The following is a 12137-nucleotide window of genomic DNA, read 5'->3' as shown; positions in this document are numbered from 1 at the left end:
AGAATCATATTGATAAACCCAATTATTTTATTGTGTACTTTTTTTTCTGAATATTCTGCAGTTTCCGGTGAAAAGTATGTCAGATGCTCAATGTTGCTGCAAGACAGCGATTCAAAATGTCAGATTTTGGATAGTATCAAGTGTATTTTCCTCAGTTATACAAAGTTACTTCCCAAAGTGTTTGAGCAGCAATTTCTTCAACAGCAGTTGTTTTGTGACTGTGTACCGTGACTCTAATTGGAATGATATTCTGCAATGGAATTTATTGGCACACAGTTCATTTGATGTATATATTAGAAATGTAACTAATATAGATATCACTTTTGAAAAAGAAACTAGCAATTAACTCTTGACATACAATGAGAAGGCAAGAAATCGAACAAAAATAAATTAAAAGCAAACTTGAAATAATAACAGAATATATGATGTGGAGATGCCGGCGTTGGACTGGGGTGGGCACAGTAAGAAGTCTCACAACACCAGGTTAAAGTCCAACAGGTTTAATTGGAATCACGAGCTTCCGGAGCGCTGCTCCTTCATCAAGCGAGAATATATGAACATTGGGAAAGGAAACAGTTGCCAAATCAGAATTCCTTGGTATTTATTTAATTAAATATAGTTGTATTAGTGTTTGTTTTATTTGTGTATGATTATTTAAACGAAAAAGTCGCACTTATCAATTGAGTAGATGTGGTGCTGTTATGTTAGAGTTTATCTTGGCATGCTGGTGTGAATACTCCAAGGAGATTGGAGTTCGACAGAACTGTTAGGCTGAGCGCTGACTTTAAAACTTTAAACTTGATTGATGTGTAGAAAAGCAGGTCATCCAGAGAGTCAGTCAAACTTCAATGTTTAAATACAAAATAATTTATCACTGCGTAGTAAGTTATATTAAATATTACTACCATTCTACACTGAAGCATTCCTTGATAACAGGCAATGTTAACAGTTGGGTATTTTTATCATTTATTTATCATTTAACTTTGGAGTTTGATGTAATATTTGTATTATTTTTCTTAACAACGATCAATTTACATATATTTGAATGGAGTTGTCTTTACAATAGTCATCAATGGAATATGGCAATTTGGAACAACTTTATTCTGAGAATTTCATTTTACTGATATCTAAGTAGAAATAGAATAAATCTGGGCTTGCAAATTTCCAAATTATTTTCACATCAGGCAAAACATTTTCAGAGTTTTATATATTTTGTATCTAAATATTTTTATAGTGGTTCCTGTGAAATATCTTAACTGTAACAAACATTTAACCTAACTCCTATCCATTCTATTGCAATATGTCTGTATGTACATAGAATCACACACATGTATGTTATATTGCAATAAAGAGACCATTAGCTTAAAATAAGATGCTCAAACATCAAAGAGACCAAATTTGAACATTTAATTTGAAAATAATTGGATGGTGTCTTATTATTTCGACTGCTATTAGTATTGTGTAGTTGAATTTCAATGTTTATGGCTCGCATATGATTGCATGACTGATACTATTTTGATGCGATATGATTTAATTGAACAAAGTTTACAGTACATTTTTGAAAAGCTGAACAAACTTTTGGCGGAAAGGAAGGGAATCGCTGTTAACTTTTTTTTAAAGTGTGGACATTACAAAGGTATTCAGTGATGATGAGCGAATGACCCACTTTTTTCGACTTATAAGTGATTATTTCCTTATGCGTCTAAAAAGCTGTGCCTTCAGTTGTGTTTTGCTGATTTTTTTTGTGAACCCTCTCTCAAGTGCCGATACCTTTCCTCAAGAAGGCGATGGGCAGGAAACCTGATCCCACACTGATCACAATGTGATTCTCCAATTGGCCATTTAGCAGCGATCAAGCGTTACATTGGTTCGACTCAAATTAAGGGTCTGTCCACACTCCCCGGAAATGACTGCATCTCGCCACCACTTGGTGCATCCCCTCCGCTCAAACCTTCACCTGGGTGGCTGAGAACAGCGACGGAAAATGCTAGAGAAACTCGCATCCCACCACGGCTTTGACACAGCCCACTAACTCGGCATGCCAACATTGCATTCTACACATGTGGAGAAGTAAAACAGATTATTTCAGATGCAAAACATGCTTGAAACTGAATTATATCTATTTTCAAATGTAACGTTGGGATTTTTCCTTGCCCTGTTTCAATTCCTACAACGTAAACTGCCAGAACAGAACTGCAATGCCAAATGTACTTCCAGTTGGGATGTTGCCATTTATCAATTATTGTTGTCGTGTTAGGGCTTGGGAATATGAAAGTGTATGAATTGTCCTTACCACTTAATAAAACAAATGCATCGATTTTTAAAAAACGAAATGTACAGAAAATGTAACTTCCTTTGAGTTGCTTTTAAAATTCTCAGTGTCATTGTGGTTAACACTTGGGCTACATGCACTGATAATGATTTGGTCTTTCTAATCCGAGTCCAATGATCATTCTTAAGTATCTTGTATTCCAAGATCCCCTTTGGAACACCAAATATTTAAGGCCATAATAAAATGGTATCAAAATCAAGAAATAAACAAGCCAATTAAACCCAATTTCCATTAGACGATGTGGCTCTGTAAGGGGCCACCTCACCATTTAGACTGATAGTGATACTAGACCTGGGAATCATATTGTGTAAATAATCCCCGAGGTTCATGCCTACGGTCTGATGTTATATTACGCATTAGTATGCTTGTCGTTCCAAATCCACAAAGCTTATTTTGATTACCACGACTTTGTCTTGCATGAAAAGATCATCTAACGTGAGTTTGCAGAGATGGGCAGGTGACATTGCTGTAATATATAGCCAGGCTGGTTAGGGGCTCTGTGCTGTTTTAGATTGCTGGTTGTCATGTTTTCCATTTGAGAGAAAACATAGCAGTAAATTGCCCAAGAAAGTAAGTGTATGTTCAGACACGAATGTTGGAAGGTATGCAATAAATGTACTTTGGACTCGTCTTTCTCATAACTAGCAGGGAGTCCACTGATAACGGAAAAAAATGAACTCACGCCTCTGTCAGAAAGTGTAATGATGTAGTTGGGGGCGGGATAAAAGATAAAGGCAGATACTCCCCTCCCAACACTTTCCTCATGGGGTACATTCTTCTTAAATCCTAGAATGACTCATTGCTCTCCCCCAGTTCTATGTGTGATTGATCTCCCTAGTATCGACGCAAGTGCATGTTGTGAAAGCCTTCTACACATTCCTTAAATACATTTCATATTTTAAGGCAGCATATACCATACCCTCCCAGTGATGCTCGGTTGAGTTATTTCCAGCAAAGTGCTGACCCTTGTTCTGCCATTAGGTGCTACCATCCCTTTATGCTACTATTAGCACCTTCTTTAGTCTTTAACACTACCATGAATACTCTCTGCGCCTTGTGTCCATTGCATCCTTGTCAATCTCTCATGTGCTCCCACCTATCCCTGACCTTCCATTCTGCTCCGCCTTCTCCACCCCACTCCTCTCCAACTATATAATCCTTTACCTTTCTACTCTCCTTCAGCACTGAAGGAGCCCAAAAGCTAACTCTGTTTCTCTCCCCACAGATGCTGCCAGACGGGCCCTCCAGCATCTTCTGCCTCAATTTCAGATTTCCAGCAGGGGCAGGATTTTTGCTGTCACTCTCGACGGCCCCTTTGTCAAGATGAATGGGCATCGACGCACAGCTATGGTTCAATGGGCCAACTCTTAACATGTTGCAACACTGGGCTCGTTTGTTTCTGTAATGAACAAACCCTCTCGCACACTGGCGTCGATCTCCCCGCACGAGAAAGAGTTGAGCATTCCAATTCTATCCCCAAGGGAATTAAATAAAAACTAGTAAAGATTAACGTCAGCACCTTGATTGCATTTTTAATTTCAATGCCACCAGTGGAAGGTAAAGCAGTCAACAAATGTAATACTACCGAGGATTATAACCACTTACTGTCTAATGTAAACGGACTGTTTAGTTGGACTTTCCGATGGACAGATTCTTATTGAATGAACAACTGAAGCAGCATGCAATAATTTTTTTTTAAACTTGTCGTTTCAGTTCTTGGCAACGTCATCCAGCAAACCACGATATTGTGAGAAATGGAACACAGGCGGATTGTTTTCGGTTTGAATTTGTGAGCGAGTAAATTTTTTTTGTTTCCTTCTCGAGTCATGGATATGTTCAATAAATAGACATAAAGCCACTTTTTTCACTGTATAAACTTCATTTTTACATGCAGTCCATAAAATTTTCTCCGACGGAATAATTTATCCTGATGTGTGTAATATATACAAATCTCAATAAAATCTATATACACTCATTCACTATCTCCCCCTCTTGAAGGTTAATGTGCAAACGCAAGAAGTGTCTATCCTTATGAATCTCCACCCAATTTTTTTCCTACTATCAATGGTGAGCGCTCGCACATAAGATTGGCTAGTTTTACATTGGGAGTTCCAGTGTTTCTTGTCTATCCCTCTGCAACCTTCGTTGGTGAAACCTTTCGGGTTGCATCTGGTCTCGTAAAAGTACTGCTTGAGCTGCCCGTTCTGGACCAGGATCTTTTCCAGGACGCTGACCGTCTGGCCGGACATGTCCACGGCTGTCTTTTTCTTGTCGGCAGTTACCCACTGGCTAATACTGTCACACACGCTTAGCTCTCCCCTTCTGGCCGGGTCTGAGTGGCGCCTGACCCTCGCTGACATATTGGCCGTCTCCAAGTAGTTCCTGTACTCCTCCATCAAAAAGAGCAAAGGGGGTTCCAAAGGCACTTGGCCGCTCAGCATGACCCGGGAGGAGTACAGATCCGCCTCCTTGTCCCCTCCTCCTCCTCCTCCTGCACCTCCACCGCCTCCGCGGTCACTCGGCCGAGCCTCCGGCTCCACCTCCAGGAGTTCTTCCAGTACATGTTCCACCGTGTTGGCCAGAGCCCCCAATCCATCTCCCCGGCCTCCGCCATCCAGGAACCCGGGGTAGAGCGAGGCGCCGTTGCCCCGGCCTCTAGCTTCTTTCATTGGGGCAGCGTTTAGGCAACCGAAGGATGAGATAACCATAGTAAGGAACAGGATGCTCATTACTCCCCGCAGCTGGTGGGACTGTAAAGGGGGAGGGAGGCAAGAAGGGAAGGAGAGAGAGAGAGAAACACACCAAGAATATTGTTATTGGAAAGATTATGACACCAGACAGAGACTCTCAAAACTTGCAAACCGTTGACATGAATGCTATTGAGTGAGTGTGTCAAGTAACCAGATCTCAGTCCCATTGTGGTCACTTAAAGAGTAATATAATCCCAGACTGGGTGTATAATGACTATAAACTTGTCCCTAATGTACAATACCAAAATACTGTTGTGACCAAAAAAAAACAGAATTCTACTCTGTCCAAAATAAGCACAAACCTCAAATCAATGTTACCAGCTCCAGAGAATAACTTTTTACAATAAGTAATTTCTCCCAGAGAAGGTTCGGATTACAAAATTGATTTACTAATGGGTCCAAGTTTACAAGTCACACTGGGGTCTTTTATTTGGCAATGTACTCCAATGAAACCGCCGGTCAATGCTCCAATGTTGCAGGTTAGGTGCATTGGCCATGCTGAATTTCCCCTCAGTGTACCCGAACAGGCGCCGGGAGTGTGGCGACTAGGGGATTTTCACAGTAACTTCACTGCAGTGTTGATGCAAGCCTACTTGTGGCACTAATAAATACATTTTTAAAAAAACCTTGAATAAATAAATAAACAGCGCCTCTCGCCTGTCTGGGTCCACTCACTAACTCACACAGCTCCCATTCACCCAACTTTCCAATGGGAGCACTCATATGTCCCTGGCCGGCGAGTGAGACATTTCACTGAGGTCACTCCAAATATATTGGGTGACATCACCCTGTCCCGGGGGGAGGGTTCAGTTAATTCATGTAAACAACGTGTGAGTGAGTCCCTCCGAATCATTCTCCACATTTCCCACAATACTGCAACAAGGCAGCAAGGAAGGAGTCAAATTGGGCAATCAGAACCCGGGGGGATGGGGAGGTGGGGGGGGGGGGGGATGGGGAAGGAGGAGGGGGGGGGGTAATATTACAAGTCACACTGGGGGTCTTTTCTTTGCAATGCACTCCAATGAAACCGCCGGTCAATGTTGCTGGTTAGATGGATTGGCCATGCTGAATTCCCCCTCAGTAGGGATGGGGGGGAGAGGGAGGGGGAGGGGGGGGGGGAATAATATTACAGACACCCTGGCAGCGAAAATACCATTTCGATCAGATTAAAATTGAAAGGGCGGAAAGCTATAGAGCCTGAATACACCTTGAAGAAGGCGAAGGTCTATTTCAAGGCTGTGTGTATATAGTTCAACCTTCTCTATATTCTGGAAACCTTTACAAATAGCCAACACGAATCCAGAAGTAATTCCTTGCAACACATTCGCCACATTTCTAACCCTGGAGTAAATGGAGTTTCTAGAATCTACAGTGCAGAAGGAGGCCATTTGGCCCATCGAGCCTACACCGACCACAATCCTACCCAGGTCCTGTCCTCGTAATCCCACACATTTACCCTCCGAATTTATCATGGCCGATCCACCTAACCCACACGTTACTTGGGGACAGAACGGGATCAGGTCGGGGTTATATGAAGTTCTAAATGCTATTTAATAAAAAAGACTTTCTTTGCAACTTTTGAAATGCTAAGTGGTCCATTGAGCGGCAGCTGGGTAAGGGCTATCTGCCCATTCTCCGCACATCTCAAGACTTGCAAATATTGACGGAAGTCACAGATCATTCAGTTTGTAACTTGTGTTTTGGGGTCTGGTGGCGATGAAGTGTAGCAAAGTTTTTTGGGGGAGATGAAAGAGGCGGCGGGGGGGGGGGGGGGGGGCGGGGGGGGGGCGGGGTGTGTGGGTGGGATGAAGAACAGTGTATTCATCTGCACCCCTTAAAACAAAATGCCACAACTGGCGAAGGAGGAATGCAGGTGAAGTCCTGGACACAGTAAATGAGGAGCTCGGGCTGACAGTCTCGGTCAGTTTGCTCTGTATCCCTCACACGCCACAAACATTTGCCGGGAACACAAAAGTTGTGCAGTTATTAACATCGTTAATCACAAACGGGGCTGCTTGCGGACAGCTAAAGGGAATTCTGCGGCGTCAGTGCAACAGTTAAAAATATTGTACAATGAATAAAACACAGCAAATATAGCGAAATAAATACTCCACTGAAAAATATCCGGCCATGTTAATGGAAGAAAAGAAACGACACTTAGATTTACTGGGATGTGTCTTTACACTCGGGGCATTTGTTACTGGATTATAGCCAGCCAATAAAAACACTGGAGCAAATTAGTGCAATAAACATAACTTCATTAACTCCAAACTTTAAAAAAACACGTGATAACTTTTATACACAGCTGTAAAGCAGCCGCGATTCATCACCGCGTGGTAATGCATCCAGGAAACGATGTGACCAGAATTTTTATTCATTAAGATGCAGTTAACAGAACTCTGACACCCAGTGTTTCAGCCGGGAAAAAAAACCCGTCTCTCAGTGAAAGGAGAGTTTTCTCATTGTATCATTGCAAATGCCTCCAATTCGCTTCCTCGCCTGCTTCCCAAACAGGAGGTTTTTTTTTAAAATCAGCTGGGCTGGTGGATAGTATTGGAAATCCAGGAAGGTGTGTGCTCAGTTTGAGCAGCGGGACTTTCCTTTGGGCTAACTCACTCACTCAGTGGAGATATTCTGGGCTTGGTTAAGCTCAGAGAACCTGGACAGGTTGAGAATAGACGGGGAAAGAAGCCCCCTGAATGAGCCACTATTTTCCGCAATTGAAGGGAAAAAGGCCTCTTTACTCACAAACAATAGCTTTTAGTAACCCCCCACCCCCCCCCCTCCCCCCCATCCTTTCCCCCACAACGACAGTAAGTAGCCTCACAACACCAGGTTAAAGTCCAACAGTTTATTTGGTAGCACGAGCTTTAGGAGCGCTGCTCCTTCATCAGGTGAGTGCAGGCACTGTACCTACCCCAGTCCAACGCCGGCAACTCCTCATCATGGCTCACAACCACCACCAAGGCCACCTGCCTCCCACCTCCGCAACTTGGCAGCGAAAGGCCACCCAAAGACCCTCACTCATGCGGTTGATGCTGACACACTTGACCTTGGCAGTGTTGCCCTGGCTGGCCTCTGACCCTCCAGAGGAAAGGTCAGCGGGCTGGAAAACTCTGTGCCCGAGCCCCTGACCTGGCCACTCACCAGTTGACATACACTGGCTCGTCCAAGTTCAAACCCTCACCCCCGGCTCTCTCTCTGAACCTCCAAGAACATTGCATTCCCCGCACTCTGGCCTCCTATGCCAACCCCCCTCCCTCCAGACCCTTCAGCCCATCGAGTGGCTATCAGCTTTCCAGATTCTAAACACTGGAATCATCACCTTAAACTCCTCCTCTCTCTCCCTTTCCTTTTATAAGACTGTTAACGCCATCCTCTTTCCTGAAATTCCAAAGAAAAACATCCAATGGTTTTAGTGTCAATCTGTCCTCTCGGTTCCGGGGAAGGAGTGTGTTAAAGGCGAATGTGGTGAAACAGAGAGCCAGAGCGTGACTCGCCCCCTGTCAGATCCTGGAAGATCCGGACCCTCCGAATGCTGGGTTCTAGGGATGTGTTAACCCGATTGGGACGAGTCTCAGTCTTTGGTGCCAGGTCTACCCCCCCAACCCCTCTCCCCCCCACCGCCCCCCCCCCCCCCCACACACACACACAGCCCCTATGCTTGAGTTAAAATGGCAGGTCAGTCATCAGCACTGTGTAATTCTGTACCCCAGCCTGCTTCAGGTAACAAGGTTCTCCAGTCCCGCCACCAGACCTAGAAAGTCTCTTCCTCTACAGGTGGGGCATTCTCTCTCCCTCTATCTGTGTCTAGATGGTCATCAGGTAACATTTAGCAGCAGAACTCAGCGTGAAAAATGTCAGAGTGCGTTTGTGTTCATCTGGGACTAACTCCCAGTTATTACTGGTTAGAAATAAAGCGTAAATCCCCCTCACTCTCGCGGTTATAGCCGTTACTCCCGCATCCGTGTGTGTCTGGGTACATTAGACAAATGGACAAAGACATGATTTCCATTTCAGACGGCGAGCCCTCTTTCCGCAAACGCACTGACAAACTACAATTGCGTCAATGGGAGCGAGTCTTTTTTAAATGTAAAACCGGGTCAGTAACATTCACAACCTTCCCCGAGAGGGAAAAAACTTATCATTGCGTGACATGTTAACAAGAGGGGGCCAGGAGCCCCTGTTTCAACCCCCTGTTCGGAGGAGCAGTCCAGGTGACTCCCGCTGTCTATTGTTAACAATGTTATGTTTGTTTCCTCTCCCCACTCCCGAGCTGTTTGTTAAAACCAGTCCCATTCACCCGGCTGTTTGTTTTGTTTTCGCTCCGACAGAACAATAGTCAAATAAAGAGCTTATGATCCACCTGCTCCCCCCACCCCCCCTTCCCTGTGCCGCACGCAATCTCATTAACCTGTGTTTCCGCCTTTCGCAGCCGCAGGTGAAAGTTGCCATTTCCCCCTCTAACCCAGTCAACAAAAACCAAAATAAAAATAAAAAACAAACAAAATACAGGCGTGAAATTAGGGTCTTTTAAACTTGATCTCAACAGACTCCCCAATTAAAGTCCTCTAACCTCTCAGGCTTTTGATTTTCCCGGTCTGTATTTTTAAGATGCTTCTCATTTTCTGTTTTCGTTACAATAAACTTTTGATCACAAAATGCAAAACGCTGTCATGCTCGCAACAGCCGCTTGGTGCCACTATTGCACGCACTTTGCCTCTTCTGCACCAGATGATATCTGAATTTTTACATTCTTCTGATTAATTAATTGCGATCAGTTGCGCCCAGACGCTTATTTTACACGCATAACTGGAGCAGGGAGATGTCGCGGGCTCTAACACGCACACCTCCCGCAGTAGACTTGGTTGCAAAAAAATAAGTAAATGAATTCAGGTTTAGTGTAAACTCTTTGAAACGGTAACGAGTCTGACCAGGCAACCCGGCAAACCCTCAAAAACAAGCTTTCCAAAACGCCACAAACTAGCTGACACATGCATATCCCAATGTCAACTGAACTCGAACGAAAAACACAGGGCGCTTGAGGTTTAGAAGCGAAAGTTTCGGGGCGGATTAATACTCTCCACGGTGCACTATCTACACAGTAACGTTAAACATTAATTTACAAATCCACAGACTTACAATTGTGACCATCCGTTGGGCTAGATTTCCCCTCCCCCGCTGCCCCGTAAATAAATAATCACCCATTAATACTGACCTTAAGTTACAATCGCCTGGAAGTGGGGAAGTCCTCACGCACTACAAACTATTATCCTTTAGGTGTGGGCTTTGCTAGGCGTTAATCGATGGAGTTCCCAATGGAAACTTTAGTTCACATCTTGCTGGGTAAGGGGGCAGTAATAGGTCTGCCCGCGGACAGGGAGCTTTGTGGACTTGTCATTCTCTTTGCCCCGGCGCTCTGACTGATCGCCTGCGCGGCCACGGCTCCAGTTTCTCATTAAATCTTTATGAGATCTCCAAGTTATTTGCTGCAAGGCTCAGCTCTCTGTGTGTGAGTGAGAGAGTGAGTGAGTGAGAGAGTGAGCGTGTGTTTTACAGCCCCCTCCACACTGCATGTTCCTGCAGACTGCGTGATCTGGACACTTGACAATAGGGGATGACTTGGGTCTTGACATCACCTATAAGTGACATGAGCCTCTCTCTTCTCCACTCTCCCCTTTCTTTCTCTCGCTCCCCCCTTTCTCTCCCTCTCCCTCCCTTTCTTTCTCCCCCTCCCTCTCTCTCTCCCTTTCTCCCCCTCCCCTCTCTCTCTCCCTTTCTCCCCCTCGCCCCTCTCTCTCTCTCTCTCCCTCTCACCTTCTCTCTCCCTCCCCTGTCTCCCCACCTCTCTCTTTCCCCTTCTCTCTCTCCCCCCTCAGTATGATTTCAAAACACCATCATTTTTCACACTGGGGGCAAAAAGCCCTCGGTATAAATTCTAACTCCAAAGTTCAAAGAAATAACCCGGACAACATCTTTGTTTTTAGAAGGATTGGCTTCTCCAGATTGTTAAATTAATTTTCACACACACACACCCTCTAAAAAGCTGCTGATTAAACTGACCGCTCCGGAAACTCGGATATCGCTGCTATTTGGAATAATAGTTGCTCGATTCAGCCAATTGCGTTCAAATTGGAGAACAACATTTACATTTTCCTTGTCTCCAGGATTGGATTTGGACTAAAAGCACTTGGTCTACATCGACCACACTGACCCCTGCCACTTTACAATTCAATCAGCTTAATAAGCACATTGCTTATTAATGAGCGCCGATGATAGATTTACAGTCACCCAATTTTGTGACAGAAGTCCCGGGAGTTCATGCTACAACTCCGCGAGGGGGGGGGGGGGGGGGTGGGAATCCACTTTAATGTTCGTTCCACATCCTGAAATATCGAAATCGTGAGTGAGTGGAGTGAGTGTGTAACAACCCACCGTCTTGTGTCAGGGTTCGGAGGAAGCATCAACACACTTTCATTTGGAACTTGCCGGCACTCTCTGTCTGTCTGTCTGTCTGTCTGTCTCTCTCTCCTCCTGCCCCCGCCGAAAGGATTCCTTCTCTTCTGCGGATGGTAAATTATTGATGGCGGAAACTACATGGTGGGTGGACGTGGAGAGTAATACCACACTCATACAGTAACTGCATTTGATATTCCAATGGTGAGCTGCTGCCTCTCGCTCTCTGACTGTACATGCTCGGGGAGTGCAGAGCAGTGGAGCAGGATCTGCCTGACAATTTATTAGTGTCTCCAGACGGGGCTGGGAAATCCCAGAATATGCTAAACAGAAGCCGGTGACGTGCTCATGTCCCGTTCACGTGATTCTTGTTTGTATTTTAACCCCCCCCCCCCCAAACCCACCGCCCTCCCATCGGATTGCTTATTTCTGTGCTTTTATTTAGCCCCATTATTCAACAGCAAAGTTTATTACTGATTCCCTTCCGCCCAGAAAGATCCTCATTCCTAATTAATATCACTTTGCTAAGGTAATCACTTACTCTCCGATATACAGCATTCCCCCCTCTCTTGTTGCTCAACTTAACACAGATCTCTTTC

The 12137-nt window shown here is 44.6% G+C and overlaps 1 protein-coding gene across 1 annotated transcript; it reads right to left on the bottom strand.

The window, feature by feature from the left end:
- Nucleotides 1–3897: 3897 nt before the first annotated feature.
- On the bottom strand, nucleotides 3898–11768 carry bdnf (brain-derived neurotrophic factor). The gene is made up of 2 exons (XM_078221322.1): nucleotides 11518–11768; nucleotides 3898–5082 (listed from the first exon to the last, which is right to left on the bottom strand). The coding sequence occupies exon 2, from the start codon at nucleotides 5059–5061 to the stop codon at nucleotides 4312–4314; it is 750 nt and encodes a 249-aa protein (XP_078077448.1). The 5' UTR covers nucleotides 5062–5082; nucleotides 11518–11768; the 3' UTR covers nucleotides 3898–4311.
- Between the last annotated feature and the right edge of the window lie 369 nt (nucleotides 11769–12137).

The sequence above is a fragment of the Mustelus asterias genome, chromosome 9, assembly GCF_964213995.1.
Source record: "Mustelus asterias chromosome 9, sMusAst1.hap1.1, whole genome shotgun sequence".
NCBI lineage: Eukaryota > Metazoa > Chordata > Chondrichthyes > Carcharhiniformes > Triakidae > Mustelus > Mustelus asterias.
This window is presented reverse-complemented; position numbering and strand designations above follow the sequence as displayed.